Consider the following 24,243-nt stretch of genomic DNA (forward strand, 5'->3'; position numbering starts at 1 on the left):
ATACTGTTCCTCCACATTGCTAAGAATCTTGTCCTTAACCTTGTATACAAACTTAAAGTTCGAGCTTCCACTTCACACTTTTCCAGGTTGAACTCCATCTGCCACTTCTCAGCTCAGATCTGCATTCTGTTAATTTTGTGTTGTAACCTATGACAGTCTCCTATCCGCACCACCCTTTGAGACATCTGAGACCTTCTTTATAAAAATCATTTATTTAAAAAAAACACAGAGCAGGGCTCCCAGAACAGATCCTGATGCAACCAATTGGTCGTGAACCTTCAGGCTGAATACACTCTACTACCACCCTCTTCCTTCTATGAGCAAGCCATTCCTGAATCAACACAGCCAAGTTTCTGGGGATCCCATGCTTCCTGACCTTTTGAATGAGACTACCATGGGGAACTTTGTCAAATGTATTACTATATACACTACCTCCAGTGTTCTACCTTCATCAGTATATTTTGTTGCTTTCTCGAAAAAGTCAATTAGACTCGTGATCTACCCCTTACACTGCCATGTTGACTATCCTAATCAGACTATGCTTCTCAAATGCTTGTAAATCGTGTCTCTAAGAAACCTCTCTAGTTGTTTTCTCACAACTGAGGTAAGAATCGCTGGTCTATAATTCCTAGGATTATCCCTGTTATCTTTCTTGATCAAAGGAATAACTCTTGCCATTCTCCAGACCTCTAGTACTACTACTTTCACCAGCGCTGATGCAAAGATCATCATCAATGATCCAGCAGTCTCTTCCCTTGCTTCCCATGTAAACCTGGGGTACAGCCCATCTGGCCCTGGGACTTATCTATCCTAATGTTTTTCAAAAGTTCCAACTTATCCCCTTTAACCTCAGCTTGTACCAACTCATTTTCCTGTTCTATACTGACCTTACATTTTCAAGGTCCATTCAATGGTGACTGCTGAAGCAAAGTATGCATTAAAGACCTTTCCTACGTCCTGCAACTGCAGGCACATTTCCTCTTTCATGCCTGATTGTTTGTACTGTCACTAGTCATTTTCCTATCCTTCAAATGCGTGTAGAATGCCCTGGAGTTTTTCTTAATATTACTTTCCAAGGCCTTCTCATGTCCCCTTCTAGCTCTCTTAAGGAAGTGCAGGTGGTCCTGTGGGAATCTGGAGTCAGGTGAGTTTTCAATGTTCTTTTGGAAATCAGGATTGCTAAAAATTGTCTAGTTGAAAAAGTGGATCTGTTGGAGGACAAAAAATTAGGTACTGGCATATCTGGGAAAGGGAGGTCCAGAGCCCTGGGAGGAAAAGGTTGAGAGTCTGAAGGTGTTGATATATAGTGGAGATCTAAAGCATTGAGGGAAAACTATAGGAAGAAGTGGTGGCCGCAAGATCCTTGCTGGGTTAAACTGGAAGCCTGGAAAGCATGTGGATGAAATGGCAGCAAAGGCAAAAACAGAGACAAGGATAGTTGGCTGTAGTAGTCCTGGGAAAGAACTTGGTCAAAGGCCTAGAGAGAAAAAGAAAGCCCAGAGCATCATGATGTAATTCACCTTCCTCTAAAGGTGAATGTGCATTAAGTTTATATTGACAAATTTCTCTCTTCTGAATGGAATTAAAGAAGAAGATGTAGCAAGTAATTCTGAGTACTTGCAAACTAAATCCTATCAAGAGATTTTTGTTCACTAATTATTAACTCATTTGTATGTTATTTGTTTGGATTTTCACTATTCAAATCTAATGAAAATTGTGAGTTCAGTTTGAAAAAAAGCTTTTCCATACCACAGACCCTATGGCACCCAAGGTATAGAATTGCAAAGTTCCATTGCTCCTGTAAGAACACCAGCATATTCTCTACAGCTGGAGATAGAAGAGATTCAACAGGTAGGAATGATCAATCAAACATAATTAAAGAAATTCACCAGAAATGTATGTTGGTAAATCCCAGAACTAAAATACTGTACACAACCTATTCAAATTTAAGGTGAAAGTATACAGTTAACGGTAGGACCCTTAACAGCATTATTGTACAGAGGGATCTTGGAGCCCAGGTCCATGGCTCCTAATAGTAGCCATCCTAGTGGATAGCATGGTAAAGAAGATCTATGACATAATTTGCTGCATTCATTAGGACACTGAGTATTAGTGTAAGTCAAGTTGCAGCTACATTAAATTTTGATTAGGCCATATTTGGAGCATTATTTGTAATTTTGTTGCTCCATTACAGGAAGAATCTGAAGGCTTTGGAAAGGATATTTAAAAGGTTTACCAGGTTGTTTTCTAGATTAGAAGGTAGGAGCTGTAAGGAGAGGTTGAACATATGTGAGTTGTTTTCTCTGGAGGGTTGCAGACTGAGGGCAGACCCAATAAAATTTATAAGATGATAAAAATCAAAGGTAGGATATACAGGATCTTTCCTTTCCAGGGAAGAAATGTTATATACATGCACTTAAAGGTAGTTGACTAGAGTGAGGATAGGACTGGTCAAAGATAAGAGGAAATGTGCCTGGAGTTAGAGGAAGTAGGGGAGATCCTTAATAAATACTTTGCTTCAGTATTCACCAGTGAAAGGGACCTTAATGTTTGTGAGGACATTATAAAATAGGCTGATATGCTAGAGCATGTTGACGTTAGGAAAGAGGATATGCAAAAACACTTAGAAAACATTAGGATAGACAAACCCCAGGATTGGACAGGGTATATCCCAGGTTACCAAGGGAAGCGAGAGGGAAGAGATTGCTATGCACTAGCAATTATCTTTGTGCCCTCCTTGGCCACAGAGTAGTACCAGATGATTGGAGGTAGCAACTATTATTTCTTTATTTAAGAAAGAGAGTAGGGATAGCCCTGGGAATTATAGACTAGTGGATCTAGTTGTAGGTAAATTATTGGAGAAGATTTTTAGAGACAGGATTTATAAGCATTTGGAGTAGAGTAGTCTGATTAAGGGTAGTCAACTTGGCTTTTTGAGGTGTCGGTCATGCCTTACGAGTCTGATTGAATTATTTGGTGATGTGAAAAAGTGAATTTATGAAGATAAATTGAAGATTGAGTTCAAGACCCATGAGGTAATATTGCAGCTCTATAAAATCCTGGTTAGACCACACTTGCAATATTGTGCTTAGTACTGGTATCTTCATTATAGCTGATGATCTCTATTATGTAAAAGGATGGCAGTAAAGTTGGCATAATCAGTAAATTTGAGATTACACTAAAATGGGTCATATAGTGGACTCTGGGATAGGTTACCAAAGATGCCAACAGGATTTAGGTTGACAGAAATAGCAGTGCCTAGAGGCGAAGTTCCTGGGAAATTGAACAGTGAGGCGTGATTGTCCAAAGCTAGGGGACAAGGGATTAGGGTGAGAGGGGAAATATTTAAAAGAGACCTGAGGTGGTGAAGATGGTGAGTATATGGAATAAACTGCTAAAGGAAGTGGTTGGCACAGGTACAATTGTATAACTTGGATAGGTACATGGAAGGAAGGGACTTTAAGGATATGGGCTGAAGGGCCTGTATCTGTGCTGAATTGTTCTATAACTCTATTCTAGAGAACGATTGCTAAGAAGACTACTGGAGAGGTCTCTTATTGTTGGCGATTTTTGCTACAAGTGAACAGATCTAGCCTTCCTAATTTTGTATTACAGTGGCTTACAATTTTCAGATCTGCATTTTGTAACTTAACATTGAACTGTACAGTACAGGAACTAGTTCTTCGGCCCATAATATTGTGAAACTTGCTTCCTGTTCTGCATTACTATAATCTTCAGTTGTAGCGATGTGCTACACACAGAGCTAGAAATAACGACACGCAGTCTGTAAGTTGCATTCGAGACTCGTTTATTCAAACCTCGCGGCACTGGCTTTTAAGCAGTTCCCTTCCAGCCCTCTCCGGGTGGAATGACGTCAGAGGTGCATTACAAAAGTCTCTCCCCACGCATGAGCTGTTTTGTGAGCCGGTTCGCTTGTGTAGAAAGTGGGTCACCTCATAACACCCCCCCCCCCCGCCCCCCGAACCGGCGATACACCCCAAATGTCCACAGTCTGGATCAGTCTTTGTTTGGGCGGTTTGCCTCTGTGCTGCGGTGCCTGAACCTCGACTGGCTGCGCCAAGTCCACATGGGCTGGTTTGTGTTGGTCCACCGTGAAAACCACCTCTTTCACCCCAATGTCCAGAACGTAAGTGGACCCGTTGTTACTGATCACCTTGAATGGCCCCTCGTACTGCCGCTGTAGCGGTGCTTGGTGTGCGCCCCTTCGTACGAATACAAACTTACAGTTCTGCAGGTCTTTGGGTACGCAGGTCGGGATCTGTCCGTGCTGTGAAGTCGGTATGGGGGCCAGGTTGCTGAGCCTTTCGCGTAGTCTGTCCAGGACTGCTGCGGGTTCTTCCTCTTGCCCCCTTGAGGCTGGTATGAACTCTCCTGGGAAGACCAGGGGTGTGCCGTACACCAGCTCAGCCGACGAGGTGTGCAGATCCTCTTTGGGTGCTGTGCGGATTCCAAGCAGTACCCTGGGAAGCTCGTCCACCTAGTCAGGCCCTTTCAGGTGGGCCATGAGAGCCGACTTTAAGTGACGGTAGAAGCATTCCACTGGTCCGTTCCACTGTGGGTGGTAGGCAGTTGTGTGGTGTAATTGTGTTCCCAACAGGCTGGCCACAGCCGACCACAGGCTGGAGGTGAACTGGGCGCCTCTGTCGGAGGTAATGTGGGCTGGTATCCCGAAGCGTGCTACCCAGTTTGCAATCAGTGCTCGAGCGCAGGAATCGGCGGTGGTGTCGGTGAGTGGGACCGCCTTTGGCCATCTCGTGAACCGGTCCATCATAGTTAGGAGGAACCGCGCTCCTGGCGACACTGGCAGGGGCCCCACGATATCCACATGAATGTCGTCGAACCTCCGGCAGTTGGGTTCAAACCGTTGCGGTGGGGCTTTGGTGTGCTGCTGCACCTTGGCTGTTTGGCACTGAGTGCACGTTTTGGCCCATTCACTGACCTGTTTGTGAAGTCCGTGCCACACGAACTTGCTGGAGACCATCCGGACGGTTGTCCTGATAGATGGGTGCGCCAAGCCGTGTATGGAGTCGAAAACTCACCGCCGCCAGGCTGCCGGGACGATGGGGCGAGGTTGGCCGGTAGCCACGTCACACAGGAGGGTCTTCTCACCTGGGCCTATGAGGAAGTCTTGCAGCTGCAAACCCGAGACTGCGGTCCTGTAGCTGGGCATCTTGTCATCTGCCTGCTGCGCCTCTGCCAGTGCTGCATAGTTCACCCCCTGGGACAGGGCCTGGATAGCTGGTCTGGAGAGTGTGTCCGCCACGACGTTGTCCTTTCCCGAGACATGCTGGATGTCCGTCGTGTGCTCAGAGATGTAGGACAGATGTCGCTGCTGGCGGGCCAACCAGGGATCGGACACCTTCGTGAATGCGAAGGTCAACGGTTTGTGGTCCGTGAACGCAGTGAACGGCCTGCACCTAAGAAGTACCTGAAATGCCGGATTGCCAGATATAGTGCCAACAGCTCCCGGTCGAAGGCACTGTACTTGAGTTCGGGTGGCCGTAGGTGCCTGCTGAAGAATGCCAGGGGTTGCCAGTGCCCCTCGATGAGTTGCTCCAACATTCCACCGACTGCTGTGTTGGATGCGTCCACTGTGAGGGCGGTTGGAACGTCCGTTCTGGGGTGCACCAGCATCGCAGCATCTGCCAAGGCTTCCTTGGCTTTAATGAAAGTGGCCGCGGCCTCTTCGTCCCAAGTAATGTCCCTTGCCTTTATCTGACATCAGGGTGAACAAAGGGCGCATGATACGGGCTGCTGAGGGGAGGAAGCGATAGTAGAAGTTCATCATACCAAAGAACTCCTGCAGACCTTTGACTGTGTTGGGCCGGGCGAAGTGGCGGATTGCGTCTACCTTGGCGGGCAGAGGTTTTGCCCTGTCTTTGGTAATCCTGTGGCCCAGGAAGTCGATGGTGTCGAGTCCAAACTGATATTTGGCCGGGTTGATCGTGAGGCCAGAATCACTCAGGCGGGAGTAGAGCTGGCGGAGGTGGGCCAGATGCTCCTGACGATTACTGCTGGCTATGAGGATGTTGTCCAAATAGATGAACGCGAAGTCCAGGTCGCGTCCCACCGCATCCATTAGTCGTTGGAACGTCTGTGTGGCATTTTTCAGGCTGAACGGCATTCGGAGGAGTTCGAACAGGCAGAACGGGGTGATGAGTGCTGTTTTGGGAATGTATTCAGGGTGTACCAGAATTTGATGGTAACCCTGGACGAGGTCTACATTGGAAAAGATGCTTGCCCCATGCAGGTTTGCTGCAAAGTCCTGTATGTGCAGCACGGGGTAGCGGTCTGGAGTTATAACCTCGTTCATGGTCTCCAGCCCCCAGCTGCTTTGGGCACCATGTGCAAGGGGGAAGGCCCATGGTCTGTCGGACCGCCGTACGATCCCCAATTCCTCCATCCTCTTGAACTCCTTCGCCAGGCGGAGCTTGTCCGGGGGGAGCCTTCGTGCGCGGGCATGGAGGGGTGGTCCCTGGGTCGGAATGTGGTGCCATACTCCATGTCTGGGCATGGCTGCCATGAACTGCGGTGCCAGACCGATGGAAAGTCCACCAGGATTCTGGTGAATTCGTTGTCAGACAGCGTGATGGAGTCCAGGTGTGGGGCTGGCAACTTGGCTTCACCCAGGGAGAACATCTGGAAAGTCTTGGCATGGACCAGTCTTTTCCCTTGCAAGTCGACCAGCAGGCTGTGGGCTCGCAAGAAATCCGCCCCCAGAAGTGGTTGGGCCACGGCGGCCGGTGTGACGTCCCATGTGAACTGGCTGGCGCCGAACTGTAGCTGCACTGTGCGGGTGCCGTAGGTCCGAATTATGCTGCCGTTTGCGGCCCTCGGTGGGTCCCGTCGCCCTGTTGCGGGTGTCATACCCCGTTGGGGGTAAAACACTGATCTCCGCTCCAGTGTCGACCAAGAAGCGGTGTCCCAACTGTTTGTCCCAGACGTACAGGGGGCTGTCCTGGTGGCCAGCTGCCGTAGCCATTAACGGCGGCTGGCCCTGGCGTTTCCCGGGAACTTGCAGGGCGGGCGACAACGGCAGGCTTTTGTGCCCCACCGCTGGTGGTAGAAACACCACTGTTCATTAGCCTCCTCACTCCTGCCTCCGGGTTGTGTGTGCTCCGTTGCTGGGCCTGGTCTGGCCTGCTGTTGGGCGCGTGGCTTGGTAATCTGTCCGACGGATGCCCCACTCTCCCTCTTGGCTTTTCACAGCATGTCTGCCCGGGCCGCCACCTGCTGGGGGGTCACTGAAATCTGCATCGGCCAGCAGCAGATGTATGTCCTCGGGCAGTTGTTCTAGGAACGCCTGCTCAAACATGAGGCAGGACTTGTGTCCTTCAGCCAGGGCCAGCATCTCGTTCATCAATGCTGACGGCATCCTGTCTCCCAAACCATCCAGGTGCAGCAAGCGGGCACCTTGCTCACGCCATGAGAGGCCGAAGGTCTCTAAGAGCAGCGCTTTGACTGCTGCCTTCTTCGGGGGGTGACTGTATGAAATTCCCAACTCGTGCGGCTGTCTCCTGGTCAAGGGAGCTCACCACGTAATAGTAACGTGTGGAATCCGAAGATATCTGCTGAATTTGGAACTGGGCTTCTGCTTGGTCAAACCACACGCGTGGTTGCAGCGTCCAGAAAGTTGGCAGTTTTAGTGAAACTGCGTGAACAGATGAAGAAGAGTCGGTCATCTTTGGTCCAAATCCCGTTTGGACCGTCAGGGTCACCAATGTAGCGATGTGCTACACACAGAGCTAGAAATAACGAGGCGCAGTCTGTAAGTCGCACTTGAGACTCGTTTATTCAAACTTCGCGGCACTGGCTTTTAAGCAGCTCCCTTCCAGCCCTCTCTGGGCGGAAATGACGTCAGAGGCACGTTACAAAAGTCTCTCCCCGCGCGCGGGCTATTTTGTGAGCTGGTTCGCATGTGTAGAAAGTGGGTCGCCACACAGTGTTATATATGAATTGGATCGCTTATTTTCTGTTTTCTATTTTGTACAATATAAGAAAAGCAATGCTTCGTAGATGATTGGAGGTTTTGCTTAAGTATTGGTTGATCATTATCTTTCATCTGGGCCACAGCCATTAATTTTTTTCTTTCTTAGCAGAAATCAGATGTTGCTTCAGATAATTTACCTACACCCTTGTGTGGCACATTACCACTTCATGGCTCTGCAAGATTAATCAAAGACATGTATCAAAAATGTTCTCAACGAAACTTGGTAGATTTTCAGGGAATCACTGAAGAACTGGTAAGAATTATATTGATACTTCGTTTCACTATATAATGACCTCTAGATACCTTGTGTTGTAACAGCTTTGCTGTACAGAGGGATCTTGGGATCCAAGTTCATAGCTCCCAGAAGGTGGTCATGCAAGTAGATAGGATTATAAAGAAGGCATTTTGCATGCTTACCACCATTGGTAGGTGTGTTATGTTATAAGGGCAAGTCATAAACTTAGGTTAGGCTGCACTATTATGTGCAATTCTGATTGCCTATTATAGGAACTATGTAGAAACTTTGAAAAGGATTCAGAACTGGTGCACCAGGATGCTGCCTGGTTTAGAGGTATAAAGCTTTAAAAATAGATTGACCAAACTTGGGTTGTTTTCTCTAGAGTATCGAAAGCTGAGGGGAGATCTTATAGAAGTTTTATAAAATTAAGGAAGTACATAGATAGGATAAAACAATAGTTTTTTCTCAGAGGGTAGAGGGTCAAGTACTAGAGGACGTGTATAAAACTAATGCGGGTTCGATTTCAGCAAGAGAAATTTGGATAGGTACATTGATTACGGTGGTCTAGAGGGCTATGGTCTGGATGGCGGTTGACGGACCTAGGCAGATTAATAGTTCGGCAATGATTAGATGGGCTGAAGGGCCTGTTCCTGTGCTGTAGTGTTCTATGTTCTATGTTTGTAAAACAAGAGAGCATTAAATTTAAAGGAGATATATGTAGGGCAAAGATTTTACACAGAGAGTGGAGGATGCCAGAGTGGGCTGCCTTGTATAGTGATGGAAGCAGGTACAATAGCCATGTTTAAGAGGCTGGTAGATACATGAATGTGCGGAGATGTGGGTCAGGTACAGGCAGTTTAATTTGGCGCCATGTCCAGTGCAGTTGTGGACTGAAGGTCTGTTCCTGTGCTCTGCTGGTCTATGTTCTGTCGTTGCTGTAAAAGCTTTTCACTGTGATCGTATGGAATTTCAGATGAGACAATGGTGCCTGCATGAACTACTAGAGAGGTACTAGCATATGTGTATCAGGGTAGGTGAGTGAGTCATCAACTTGTCATCAAGCTCTTTAGAAAAAAAGCAGGAAATTTACTGTTACATTGCTTTTTAAATTATAATGTGTCTTCTGGAACCTAGCAGGTTTGCAGTTTAAGATGCTAAACAGCCATTATGGACCTTGACTCTTACCAGGTACTCCATTGGGTCCTTCTGCCTTGTGTGGGTTCACCCTCTTTCTAGACAGCCTAGCATCGGTTTCTGAGACAGAGATCACAGGGTCACCAGGTGCAGCAGGGATCTTCACAGCTGCAGTTATATTCTCCCTTTCAAAGCAGGCATAGAAATCATTGAGTTCATCTGGTACTGAAGCATTGCTGCCATTCATGCTATTGGGTTTCAATTTGTAGGAAGTAATGTCTTGCAAACCCTGTCAGAGTTGTTGTGCATAAGACGTCATACAAAATTGTCTCCTTGCCCTTGAAGTAGCCCTCTACAAGTCATACCTGGCTTTCTGGTGTAGACCTGGGTCACTTGACTTCAACACTACAGATCTAGCTTTCAGGTGTACCTCCTGGTTCATCCATGGCTTTTGGTTTAGGAACATACAGCAAGTTTTTGTAGGCACGTACTCATCCACACAGGTTTTAATGAAGTCAGTAATAACTGCAGCATACTCATCCAGATTCGAAGATAAATCCCTGAGTACGGTCCAGACCACAGATTCAAAGCAGTCCTGTAAGCGCTGCTGTACTTCCCTTGTCAGTACCTTCTTGGTCCTCACTACTGGTGCTACAGTCTTCAGTCTCTGCCTATACTCAGGGAGTAGAAGTACAGCCAGGTGATCAGACTTCCCAAAGTGAGAGCATGGAATATCACATCAGGCATTCTTGATGGTGGTGTAACAATGGTCTTGTGTGTTGTTTCCTCTGGTATTGCAAGTGATCTGTTGATGGTTAATGTTTAGTGATTATTTTTCAGACTGGCCTGGTTAAAATCCCCCAAAATGATGGTGAAGGTGTTATGATGTGCTGTTTCATGCATGCTGATCTCATTGCTTAGATCATCTAAAGCCTGATTGACATTGGCCCAAGGTGGAATGTATACCGCTACCAAAGTAATCACAGAAATCTCCTGTGGTACATAAAATGGGTGGCACTAAATTGTGAGATATTCCAGGTCTGATGTGCAGAATTGGGACAGCACTGATATCTTTGTGCATTGGAGTGTGTTTACCTGCACCTTCCTGAAGTCTAAAATCAGCTCTTTTGTCTTGTCCATGTTGAGACTCAGGTTGTTGTTCTCACACCATTTGACAAGCCTCTCTACCTCTTCCTTGTATGCCAACTCATCGTTGTTGTGGATGCGGCCAACACTGTTGTATTATCAGTGAACTTCATGGTGTGGTTTGAGCTGGATTTGGCAGTGCAGTTGTGGTCAGCAGCATGAACAGCTGCTGGCTGAGCAAACAGCCCTGTGGTGGTGGTGGGGGGGCACCAGCACTTAGCACTCAGCACTCAGCATGATGGAGCTTGAGATGTTGCTGACAAATCAGATTGACTGGGGTCTTTCCATCAAGAAGTCCAAGATCCAGTTACAGAGGGGAATGTTGAGTCCCAACAAGGACAGTTTACCCACCACCTCTGAGGGATGATCGTGTCAAACACAGAGCTGAAGTCGATGAATAACATCCTGGCATATGAGCCATTGTTTTCTAGGTCGAACAGGTGGAATGGAGGGCCGAGGCTATGGCAACATCAGTAGACTAGTTTGAGCAGTAGGCACAATGGAGAAGGTTTAATGTAGCTAGAAGGTGGAATTTCATACAATCCATGACTAGCTGCTCAAAACACTTGATGGTGGTTGAAGTCATTGGCACTGGACTGTAATCGTTGAGGTCAGTTACTGTCACTGTCTTGAGCACTGGAATGCTGGTGGCTGCCTTGAAGCCTGGAGGGACATAAGATTGTTTCAAAGAGATATTAAAGATGCCCGTTAAAACCTCTTTTGACTGGGCCATACAATCCCTCAGCGCCTGACGAGATATGCTGTCTGGCCTGCAGCTTTCTTGACCTTGGATGCAGGTAGAGAGCATGCCTGTGAGTGAGTGTGTGTGTGTGTGTGTGTGTGTGTGTGTGTGTGTGTGTGTGTGTGTGTGTGTGTGTGTGTGTGTGTGTGTGAGAGAGAGAGAGAGAGAGAGAGAGAGAGACATGAATGTGGAGTGTTGCTGTCATTGCTGCGTGCAGGGCAGTGTGGACTTGTAATCTGTTATGGTTTGCCACGTGCACCGTGTGTCCATGGTGTCACAAAGGTGTTTCTGGAAGAAGAGTGTCATATCCAACAATATAAATAAATTTTCCCAAGATTTCTTCAAAGAACCAGTTATGTTCTCTGCATCTGGGTAAGCTGAGACTGGTATTTTATCATATGTTCACAAACTCCTATTCTTCAGCTTTAATACATTCGAGGTCAGTTAGAAAAACTCAAAGCATGCAAGGTTTGGTTAGTTGGTTTCAGTGACATAGTAATCTAGGCTGGTGAGTTTCATGAAAAGATCATAAGACACAGGAGTAGAATTTGGCCATTCGGCCCATTGAGTGTACTCCCAATATTTGATCATGGCTGATTTATTTTCCATCTCAACTCCATTCTCCAGCTTTCTCCCCATAACTTTTGACACCCTTACTAATTAAGTATCTATTAACCAACTGGGCCTTCACAGCTGACTGGCGATGAATTCCACAGATTCACTATTGGCTGGCTAAAGAAATCCCTCCTATTCTCTGTTCTGAAGGGACACCCTCCTATTCTGAAGTTGTGCTCCCTAGTCCTAGACTGTCCCACTATTAGCAACATCCTTTACCCACCCACTGTATCTAGGCCTTTTAATATTTGCTAGATTTCAGTAAAAACCCTGATTCTTCTAAAGTCGGGCAAGTACAGGCTCAGTGCCATCAAATGCTCTTCTCACTTTCATTCTCATGTCAGTTCTTACAGATCTCCTTTGGATGCCAACATCCTTTTCTCATCTTTATTTTCAAGGAGTGATACCTCAAAAGGCAGCATCCATCATTAAGGCCTTCAAGTCAGGCTAACTGGCCTATAATTTCTCTCCTTGGTCTCCTTCCCTAAAGAGTAGAGGGACTTGTGCGATTTTCCAGTCCTCTGAAACCATTCCAGAATCTAGTGATTCTTGAAAAATCATTATTATTGCCTTCATAATCTCTTCAGCTACCTCTATCAGAACCCTGGAGTGTGGTCAATTTGGTCCACTTATTCACCTTCAGACCTTTTATTTCCCAAGCACTTTCCTTTGTAATAGTGACGATACTCACTTCTGTCCCTGACCCTCTTGATTTCTGGCTTACTGCTGGTATCTTCCACAGTGAAGACTGACACAGATACTTATTCAGTTCATCTGCCATGTCTTTGTCTACTATTACTATCTCTCCAGCATCATTTTCCAGTGGTCTAATGTCCACCCTTGCCTCTTATTTACTCTTTATATATCTAAAAGAGTTTTTGGTATCCTCTTTTGTATTATTAGCTAGCTTACCTTCAAAATTCATCTTTTCGCTCTTTATTGCTTTTTAGTTGCCTTCTGTTGTTACTTATAAGCTTCCCAATCCTGTGTCTTCCCACTAGTTTTTGTTATACTGTACGCCCTCTGTTTTGCTTTTATACTGCCTTTAACTTCACTTGTCAGCCATGATTGCCTCTTCCATTCAGATTGCTGCTTCTTTGGGGTTGTTGATCTCTATCTGCTTATTCCCAAAGAAAAGCGTCTGCATGAGTGTCAATTAGTTAATAATAATAATAATAAGCACTTTATTGATCCGAAGTGGGAAATTATTTCGTTACAGCAGCAACATTTAAAAACACAATTAGTAATGCTCAGACTTAACTAATAATAAAGTACAGAATAATAATATACACAGTATCAATTTACCAATGTGTACTAATAATGTATGAAATAATATAACAGGGATGATTGTACCATGATGTGTGTTCTCCTGTTGCACAGAGATGAACTGTTGTATATGCTTATTGCACTTAGTAGGAAAGATTTTTTGTAACGATCCTTGTGACAGCAGAGCTGAATGAGTCTGTTCAAAAGGGTGCTCCGCTGCTTATTCAGTAGCTCATGGAGAGGATATGCCCGATTGTCCTTAATGGATAACAGTTTGTTTAGTGACCTCCTCTCCGCCACTAACTCAAAAGAGTCCGGGTTGTAGCCAAGGATGGATCCAGCCTTTTCGATCAGTTTATTTAGTCTTTCTGCGTCACCAGAGCCAATGCTGCTCCCCCAACATAAAGTCGCAAAGAAGACTGCACTCGCTACAACAGACTGGTAAAAGATCTCCAACATCCTGCTGCACACATTGAAGGATCTCAGCTTCCTTAGAAAATAGAGTATGCTCATCTCCTTTTTGTAAGCATTGGTGTTGGTTTTCCGGTCAAGTCTGTTGTCAAGGTGAACACCTAAGTACTTGTACTCTTCCACCACCTTAACTTCTCCCAGAATGTATATGTGACTTGTCACGGTCCTCTTCCTCCTAAAATCAATCACCATCTCCCTGGTTCTCATCACATTCAGGAACAGGTGATTCCACCCACACCACTCCACAAACTTGTCCACCAGTCCTCTGTACTCTGATTCCTGCCCATCTCTTATACACCCAACCACCGCAGAGCCATCAGAGAACTTTTGCAAGTGACAAGATTCAAATTTGTACTAAAAGTCTGAGGTGTACAGCGTGAACAGAAATGGAGACAGGACCCTTGTGGTACTCCAGTCCCACTTACCTCCATCTCAGACAATTACCTAGCCGTACAAACTGGGGTCTATCTGTCAGGTAGCCAGTAATCCAGGGATAGTGGATTTGTCTATGCCCATCCTTTGCAGCTTCTCACTCAAAAGAAGTGGCTGGATTGTATTGAAGGCATTAGACAAATCAAAAAAATGTGATTCTCAAAATACCACCAGCATCCTCCAGATGGGAGTGAGCTCTCTGCAACAGGTAGATGATGGCATCATCCACTCCCACATGAGGTTGGTAAGCAAACTGTAGAGGTCCAATGAAGATCTCACCTGTGGTCCAAGGTAAGTCAAGACCAGCCTCTCTAGCACCTTCATCACCTGAGATGCGAAGGCAATTGGTCTGTAGTCAGTAAGTTCAGATGGAGTCGCCTTCTTGGGTACAGGAACCAAGCAGGAAGTCTTCCATAACACTGGTATCTTTTCCTGACTCAGACTTAGATTGAAAAGATGCTACAAAATGCCAGGCAGCTGGCTTGCACAGGCCTTCAGTACCCTGGGGCTCATACAGTCAGGTCCAGCAGCCTTGCTTTGATGTAGTCTCTATTAACCTGACCTGCAGTCACAGTCAGGTGGATAACTCCAAAGTTGGGGTTGGGGGGGGCGGTGTTTGAAACACAAGCACTCACCACGGGGGTGGGGGTGGAGGGAAGAAAGCTTTGGGGCAGGGAGGGTATGTGGTGTGGGAAAGTAGGAGAGGGACAGCAGGAGGTACATACTGAAGCTGTTGAAAAACAAGTTAAATTCATTGGCCCTATCCAGGCAGCCCTCGATCTTCCTTTCCTTAACCTTGAAGCCAGTGATCTGCTTCATGCCTGACCACACGACCCTTATGCTATTCTGCTGGAGCTTGTAGTCCAGCTTCCTCTTGTAGGATTTTTTGCACTTCCTCAACTCTACCCTCATTTCACTCTGTACTCACCTCATTACTTGACTATCTCCAGACCTGAAGCTTGATAAAAAATGAAATAGACTTTAAGAAGTGTGGGGGTGCTTCTGGTTGCCTCTTATCTCAGTGTGATAAGAGACTTTATAGCGTCTATGATGTTGTCTCCAGATCTCTGTGTACTAATTGTGTTAATATACTGGGCCAACAAATGGAACCAGATACAGCCAGTTAATGTAAACAATAAGGTAAACTGTGTTTGTCTATTCTGTATTTGAGGAACAATAACCTTCATGTTTAAAAACATGGGTATTTTTTCAGTACCAATTTTTATGAGGCACTACTGTTACTTTCACAGTATTCGTTCAGAGGTATGTATTGTTTGACCCACTGACAATGCACAAAGAGGTTGCCTGATCTTTGCTTGCTGCACTCTTAAAGTAGCTGGCTCTGTAACTTTATTAACTTAAAACAAACATGTATTTCAACTTAGATGAGCGTGGACAAAAATAACTCATAATGTAAAGAGCAAAAATGGAATATCTTTTGCTGATCATCAACTGCATCACAAAAAGCCTTTCCATTGTTGATACCACTATCTAGCTGGGAAGTTCACCAACAAGTTGCACTTCTGACGGCCAGGATGGCCTTAATGATGTGAATCATTTGCCTACTTACCATCGTAGCATTCCCCATTCCATTTTCCAGCTTCGGTGTTGTATGACGCATTTACTAAAACTTGAGTGCTTTGAAATTCATGCAAACATAAATTTTGGTTACTTTTAAAAATCTTAATGAAGTTCATGTGTCATCATTCAGAATGGCTAAGGCATTGTAGAATTGAGAAAACACTAGTTTTGAGCACAAGAGTTGAAGAGTCTCAAACTGAGACATTAACTATCCATTTCCCTTTACAGATGCCACCTAGCCACTGAGTTCATCCAATATCTTGACTGTCACACAAAATTTTTAAGCTGCATTAATTTGATTGAAAATGAGTGTCAGCAAGTTCCCTTTAAAATAATGAACAAATTCATTAGTATTTGTATAGACCTCTTACTGCCTCCACAACCCACCAACTTTTATTAGTTCACAAACGAAAACATCTGCAGATGCTGGAAAGCCAAGCAACACACACAAAATGCTGGAGGAGCTTAGCACTCCAGGCAACATCTATTGAAAAATGTACAGTTGACGTTTTGGGCCAAAACCCTGCCAAAGGATATCAGCCCGAAAGGACGATTACTTTTTCCATAGATGCTGCCTGGCCTGCTGAGTTCCTCCAGCATTTTGAGTGTGTTGCTCAACTTTTATTATTTATTATTTTAGAGCTAGCTTATTTCATGCCAAGAACAATCAGTGGGCACAGAGTATGTTCATCCACATCATTGAACGTGGCACATAATGATGATGATTATTGTGTTGGTCTTTAATGTTGCTTGCTTATTTGATGATTTTTATTCTTTTCTTTATCTCATTCAGGTTTAATGAGTGGCTTATTTTTGTCTTATAGTCTGTGGTGGTTTGCTGATTTGCTTCTCCTTTACTTTTAGCTTATGCGGCAAGATATCGAAGAGGAAACTAAAGAACTTCTTCAGAAAATAAGTTGCCTGTTTTATAGTAAAATAATCTGGGACATGTACAAAGGGAATCTAGCTCCACAATTGACAGCTGTCATGCAGCAACACCAAACAGAGATGGATTCATACACCAGGTATTTTCGTGCGGCACAAATAAGAGTCATAACCAACTGGATATTATTCTCAATTTGCTAATCAGATCCCTACTTTATTTTGAAAATGTTTAATTTTTTAAAGTATTATCAGAGTCTCAGATTGTGGGAGTGCAGTTTGGAACTTTTATTCTGTTTTTATATAGAGATGCAACACAGTAACATCCCTTTCTGCCCAAACAAGCCTGCACAGTTCGTTTACACCCATGAGACCAATTAGCCTTCTAACCCCTATGTCTTTGAAATTTGGGATGAAACCAGAGCACTTAGAGGAAACCCACACGGTTAGAGGGAGAATTTATGCACTCCTTACAGGTGCGGCACAATTGAACCCAGGCTGGCACTGTAATAGTGTTTCACTAACTGCTACGCTACTGCGTTGCCCAGTTTCAACTGAATTGAAATCCCAAGTATTACCTTTGTGTTTTTTTGAACTGACTGACATGAGTGCATGATTAAGATAGTTGCATATTCACAATGGGCCATAATTCACAGAGTATGGCCAAAACGTGAATGCAGAGTGAACTAAAGAAGTGTTGGACTTAATAAAAAATGCTGAATAGGTTGTAACAGTGATGGTTGCTCTAATTTAATTTTATTTATTTAGAGATACAGTGTGGCGCACCACCCAGCAACCCTGATTTAACTCTCAACCTAATCACGGGACAATTACACTGACTAGTTAACCTGCCTGGTATGTCTTTGGACTGTGGGAGGAAACCAGAGGACCTGGGGGAAATCTATGCATTCTACGGGAAGGACATACAGACTCCTTACAGAGGACGCCAGGATTGAACTCCAAGCTCTGATACCCTGAGATGTAATAGTATCACATCGTGGCACCCACAAGTCTATGTCTTATGATTAAGTGCTTCCTGGATTGCAACAATATTTGGAAAAATTCTAGGAGGAAGCTCGAAGGTCCCTATAATGTCCTGCCCACACTTTCAGCTTCACATACTGTATATAAGTCTCTACATCATGCCTTTCTCAAACTTTTTGCCCTGGAGGAACCCTTGAAATAATTTTCACGTCTCAGGGAACCCCGTGTAGAAAGTTTTGTATCTATAGCTCGTGGTACATGAGCATGATCAGTAAGTTGTAGATACAATAATCAAAAAATAATTGTCAATGCTCTTTTGAGTAGAGAATGAATTTTACCCAATCTTTCTTGGGGGAAAAAAAAAGGTAGTTAAACTTTGCTTACCTTTCTTGAAATTAATCTCTTTCCCTTTCATAAATTTTAAAAACATAAGGAAAGCATAATAAATGTTTTCAATAAGACTCAAGAATTTCTGATAACCTTCCTTACTCTCAAGCCCAAGCAGCAATGAAAACATTTCACGATTCCCTTTTGCAACGTTATTTTTGCAAAGATTCAGTTTCCTTTAAAATCCAAGAATCTTGTCACTTGAAGTCAGAACATTTTCTCCAGGTCCAGGTTTTCACACAGTCTTTTAAACATTCTCGTGTGAACTGGTCTTTGTTTTATAAAGTTAACGATTTTTGTTGCATCTTTTTTCATTTCATCTCCAAGAGTTTTTGACAGCAGCACCTCTCTGTTAAGAAAGCAGTGTGTTGTGACAGCATCAGGATTTTCTTTGAAATGGAACCTCTCATGGAGCCAACCATTGATGGGGCACCATCAATACAGATGCCAACATAGTTCTTCCAGACAGACCTTTTGCTTCCAGATATGAAAACAAAACATTAAATTTATCTACCCAAACACGAGAAAATTTGCAAATGCTGGAAATTCAAGCAACACACACAAAATGCTGGTGGAATGCAGCAGGCCAGGCAGCATCTATAGGAAGAAGTACAGTTGAAGTTTTGGGTCGATACCTTTCGTCAGGACGAATGGAAAAAAAGAGATAGTAAGAGATTTGAAAGTGGGAGGGGGAGACCTGAAATGAAAGGAGAAGACAGAAGAGGGAGAGATGAAGCCAAGAGCTGGGAAGTTGATTGGCAAAAGGGATACAAGGCTGGAGAAGGGGGAGTTTACATCAAGGCACAGATGTCCTTCATACTTTGAAAGGATGAAAATAAATTTTCTTCGGGCAGGTATCAGTGAAATAGAGGGGAGGGTGAAAGATTTTGTGGTTAAAGCCATGTCAAGTGCGGGAAGATGTATTTATTGAAATCGGGCTAGCTTCACAAACATAAGAAAATCTATATTCTATTTAATATTCTATTTAACAGTGTAAAGAGAAATTACAGAATCATTTCAAGCTAGTGCATTGGAAAAAGTGGAAAATTTAATTTTAGAATAGTATAAGTGGAAGTGATCTCTGAAAATATGGAATAAACTAGGTTGGTACCAGGCATTCATGTTTTATATATGTGTGTGTGTGTGTATATATATGTATGTGTATGTATGTATGTATATGTATGTGTATGTATGTATATGTATGTATGTGTATGTATATATATATGTATGTATGTGTATGTATATATATGTATGTGTGTATGTGTATGTATATATATGTATGTGTGTATATGTATGTATATATATATGTATATGTATGTATGTATATATGTATATATATGTGTGTGTGTGTGTGTGTATATATATATATATATATAGCGATTGCAGATGCTAAATCTGCAAAAAAAAATCAGTACTTCAAGAAGTATTCAGGCAAAAGGTGCAAGTTGAGAGTTTGGTTTGAGACCTTCCACTGAGATCTGACGCAGAGACCCAATTCCTGATCTGCTTAGTATTTCCGGTACGCTGTGTGTTTTTTTTCCCTTCAGACCAATGTCAGAAGCTGTAACAGTCTGTTGCACTTGAGAGTTGTGAGAACCAGCTCTGATGCAATTGGAATTAAACCAGAAAAGTATTACAGTTTAGAAGAGTAAAATATTTTAGATGTAGAAGGCAAGAGCAAGTATCCATTGTAGGTGGAGCAAGGCAGAATACTGCAAATCTAACCCATTCATCTTTAAAAAATCAAGTCCATACCTCTCTGAAAGTAACAAGTAGATAGAATGGTAAGGAAGGCATATGGTATGCTTGCTGTCATCACAAGATGTATAGAATATAAGAGTCAGAAAGTCATGTCAGAGTTCTAAAAGAACTGTGGTTAAGCCACACTTAGTCACCCAGAGTAGCATTCAATACAAGAAAGATACAGAAGCTTCAGAGAGAGTGCAGAAGAGGTTTACCAGGTTTCTGCCTGGATTAGAGGGCATGAACTATAAGGAGAGTTTGAACAAACTTGGATTGTTTCCTCTGTAGCAGCAGAGGCTGAGAAGTTCATGAAATTATGAGGGGCATAGGTACAGTAGACAGCCAGAATCTTTTTCCTCAAGAAATGATGAATACCAAAGGGCCTACATTTAAAGAGAGAGAAGGGAAGGGGATGTGCAAGACAAAAGTGGTGGATGCCTGAAACACACTGCTAAAGTTGGTAGTAGAAGCAGGTATGTATCAGAATCAGGTTTATTATAACTGGCAAACAACAACTCCCCCCTCCCCCCTCTGATCCAAGCTGTCAAGATTCCAGCCTTGAACTCCAGGCTGGGTCTTTATGTGCTGCTATTGTGACTCCCGTCTCCCCTTCCCCCACCAATACTCTGCAATCCCATCTTCAGATCCCATCGTCAGCTCCTGGGTCCTCAGAGGCTTCATCTTCCTCTCACCCCAACCCTCCCCTCTCCATTGACACCCCCAGCCTCCCCCCTCCCCCCTCTGATCCCAGCTCTTATCCATGCCGGGTCTTTACCATCCCCTCTGACCTTCAACTGTTGGAGGCAGAGCGCTCTGTCCTCAGTAAGGGCCTCACCTTTGTCCCCCTTCGCCCACACCTCAGCGAGTTCCGTGTTCGCCATGATGCGGAACTTTTCTTCCGCCGTCTCCGAGCCTACTTCTTCGGCAAGGACTCTTCCACCCCTACCGATGACCCCTTCTCCCGTCTTCAACCCTCCTCCACTTCATGGACACCCCACTCTGGTCTTCTGCCTGCTCTGGATCTCTTTATCGCTAACTGCCGACGGGACATCAACCGTCTCGACTTCACCGCACCTTGTTCCCATTCCAACCTCACTCCTTCCGAACGCTCTGCTCTCCACTCCCTCTGCACTAATCCTAACCTTATTATTAAACCGGCCGATAAGGGGGGTGCTGTTGTAGTCTGGCGTACGGACCTCTACCTTGCCGAGGCACAGCGACAACTCGTGGATACCTCCTCTTATTTACCCCTCGATCGTGACCCCACTAAGGAGCACCAAGCCATTGTCTCCCACACCATCACCGACTTTATCCGCTCAGGGGATCTCCCATCCACTGCTACCAACCTTATAGTTCCCACACCCCACACTTTCCGTTTCTACCTCCCACCCAAGATCCACAAACCTGCCTGTCCTGGCCGACCTATTGTCTCAGCTTGCTCCTGCCCCACCGAACTCGTTTCTGCATACCTCGACACGGTTTTATCCCCCCTTGTTCAATCCCTTCCTACCTATGTTCGTGACACTTCTCACGCTCTTAAACTTTTCGATGATTTTAAGTTCCCTGGCCCCCACCGCTTTATTTTCACCATGGGTGTCCAGTCCCTATATACTTCCATCCCCCATCAGGAAGGTCTCAAAGCTCTACGCTTCTTTTTGGATTCCAGACCTAATCAGTTCCCCTCTACCACCACTCTGCTCCGTCTAGCGGAATTAGTCCTTACTCTTAATAATTTCTCCTTTGGCTCCTCCCACTTCCTCCAAACTAAAGGTGTAGCTATGGGCACCCGTATGGGTCCTAGCTATGCCTGCTTTTTTGTTGGCTTTGTGGAACAATCTATGTTCCGTGCCTATTCTGGTATCTGTCTGCCACTTTTCCTTCGCTACATCAACGACTGCATTGGCGCTGCTTCCTGCACGTATGCAGAGCTCGTTGACTTTATTAACTTTGTCTCCAACTTTCACCCTGCCCTCAAGTTTACCTGGTCCATTTCCGACACCTCCCTCCCCTTTCTAGATCTTTCTGTCTCTGTCTCTGGAGACAGCTTATCCACTGATGTCTACTATAAGCCTACTGACTCTCACAGCTGTCTGGACTATTCCTCTTCTCACCCTGTCTCTTGCAAAAACGCCATCCCCTTCTCGCAATTCCTCCGTCTCTGCCGCATCTGCTCTCAGGATGAGGCTTTTCATTCTAGGACGAGGGAGATGTCTTCCTTTTTTAAAGAAAGGGGCTTCCCTTCCTCCACTATCAACTCTGCTCTTAAACACATCTCCCCTATTTCACGTACATCTGCTCTCACTCCATTCTCCCGCCACCCCACTAGGAATAGGGTTCCCCTGGTCCTCACCTACCACCCCACCAGCCTCCGGGTCCAACATATTATTCTCCGTAACTTCCGCCACCTCCAATGGGATCCCACCACTAAGAACATCTTTCCCTCCCCCCCTCTCTCTGCATTCCGCAGGGATCGCTCCCTACGCGACTCCCTTGTCCATTCGTCCCCCCATCCCTCCCCACTGATCTCCCTCCTGGCACTTATCTGTGTAAGCGGAACAAGTGCTACACATGCCCTTACACTTCCTCCCTTACCACCATTCAGGGCCCCAAACAGTCCTTCCAGGTGAGGCAACACTTCACCTGTGAGTCGGCTGGGGTGATATACTGCGTCCGGTGCTCCCGATGTGGCCTTTTATATATTGGCGAGACCCGATGCAGACTGGGAGACCGCTTTGCTGAACACCTACGCTCTGTCCGCCAGAGAAAGCAGGATCTCCCAGTGGCCACACATTTTAATTCCACATCCCATTCCCATTCTGACATGTCTATCCACGGCCTCCTCTACTGTAAAGATGAAGCCACTCTCAGGTTGGAGGAACAACACCTTATATTCCGTCTGGGTAGCCTCCAACCTGATGGCATGAATATCGACTTCTCTAACTTCCGCTAATGCCCCATCTCCCCCTCGTACCCCATCTGTTACTTATTTTTATACACACATTCTCTCTCTCACTCTCCTTTTTCTCCCTCTGTCCCTCTGAATATACCCTTGCCCATCCTCTGGGTACCCCCCCCCAACTTGTCTTTCTTCCCGGACCTCCTGTCCCATGATCCTCTCGTATCCCTTTTGCCTATCACCTGTCCAGCTCTTGGCTCCATCCCTCCCCCTCCTGTCTTCTCCTATCATTTTGGATCTCCCCCTCCCCCTCCAACTTTCAAATCCCTTACTCACTGTTCCGTCAGTTAGTCCTGACGAAGGGTCTCGGCCTGAAACGTCGACTGCACCTCTTCCCAGAGATGCTGCCTGGCCTGCTGCGTTCACCAGCAACTTTGATGTGTGTTGCTTGTTATTATAACAGGCATGTGTTGTGAAATTTGTTATATTAGCAGCAGCAGTTCAATGCAGTACATAAAATAGAAGATAAGTAAGTCAATTACAGTATATGTATATTGGAGATTAAAAATCATGCAATGACAAATAATATATTGAAAAAGTGAGGTAGTGTTCACGGATTCAATGTCCATTTAGGAATCGAATGGCAGAGGAGAAGAAGCTGTTCCTGAATCACTGAGTGTGTGCTTTCAGGCCTCTATACCTCCTACCTGATGGTAACAATGAGAAAAGGGCGTGTCCTGGTTGCTGGGGGTCCTTAATAATGGACGCTGCCTTTCTGACGCACTGCTCCTTGAAGATGTCCTGGGTCAGTTGTAACCTTGTACGCAAGATAGGGCTGACTAAATTTACAATTCTCTGCAGCTTCTTTCAGTCCTGTGCAGTAGCATCCCCCACCCCCATACCAGACAGCGATGCAGCCTGTCAGAATGCTCTCCACGGTACATCTATAGAAGTTATTGAGTGTTTTTGTTGACATATCAAATCTCTTCAAACTCTTATTGAAATGCAGTTACTGTCTTGCCTTCTTTATAACAGCATGTTGGGACCAGGTTAGGTCCTCAGAGATCTTGACACCCAGGAACTTGAAACTGCTCACTCTCTCCACTTCTAAATCCCTTTATGAGGATTGGTATGTGTTCCTTTGTCTTGCCCTTCCTGAAATCCACGTTGAGTGCAAGGTTGTTGCTGCGACACCACTCCACTAGTTGGTATATCTTGCTCCTATATGCCCTCCCGTCTCCATCTGAGATTCTACCAACAATGGTTGTATCATCAGCAAATTTATAGATGGTATTTGAGCTATGCCTAGCCACACAGTCACGGGTATAGAGAAAGTAGAGTAGTGGGCTAAACACACACCCCTCAGCTGCACCAGTGTTGATTGTCAGTGAGGAGGAGATATTATCACCAATACGCACAAATAGTGGTCTTCCGGTTAGGAAGTCGAGAATCCAATTGCAGAGGGAGGTACAGAGATTCAGGTTCTGTAATTGTTGTCGAAAGCTTTTGCATTGACACATGAATATATACAGAGAATGGATATGGATAATGTGCAGGTGGAAGGGATTTGTGTAATTTGGCATCATGTTCAAAACCGACATCATGGACTAAAGCGCAAACACGAGGAAATCTGCAGATGCTGGAATTTCAAGCAACACACATAAAAAAATGCTGGTGAACGCAGCAGGCCAGGCAACCTCTATAGGATGAGGCAC

At 45.0% G+C, this 24,243-nt stretch overlaps 1 protein-coding gene across 1 annotated transcript in view; it reads left to right on the forward strand.

Moving 5' to 3' along the window:
• Positions 1-24,243, forward strand: part of LOC134353510 (protein KASH5-like) — a 159,274-nt gene that overhangs the window by 71,443 nt on the left and 63,588 nt on the right. Inside the window, exon 9 of the mRNA XM_063061508.1 lies at positions 16,501-16,661. Within this exon, the coding sequence (XP_062917578.1) occupies positions 16,501-16,661 (161 nt within the window). The remainder of the gene's footprint in view (positions 1-16,500; positions 16,662-24,243) is intronic.

This window comes from Mobula hypostoma, chromosome 11, assembly GCF_963921235.1.
Source record: "Mobula hypostoma chromosome 11, sMobHyp1.1, whole genome shotgun sequence".
Taxonomy (NCBI): domain Eukaryota; kingdom Metazoa; phylum Chordata; class Chondrichthyes; order Myliobatiformes; family Myliobatidae; genus Mobula; species Mobula hypostoma.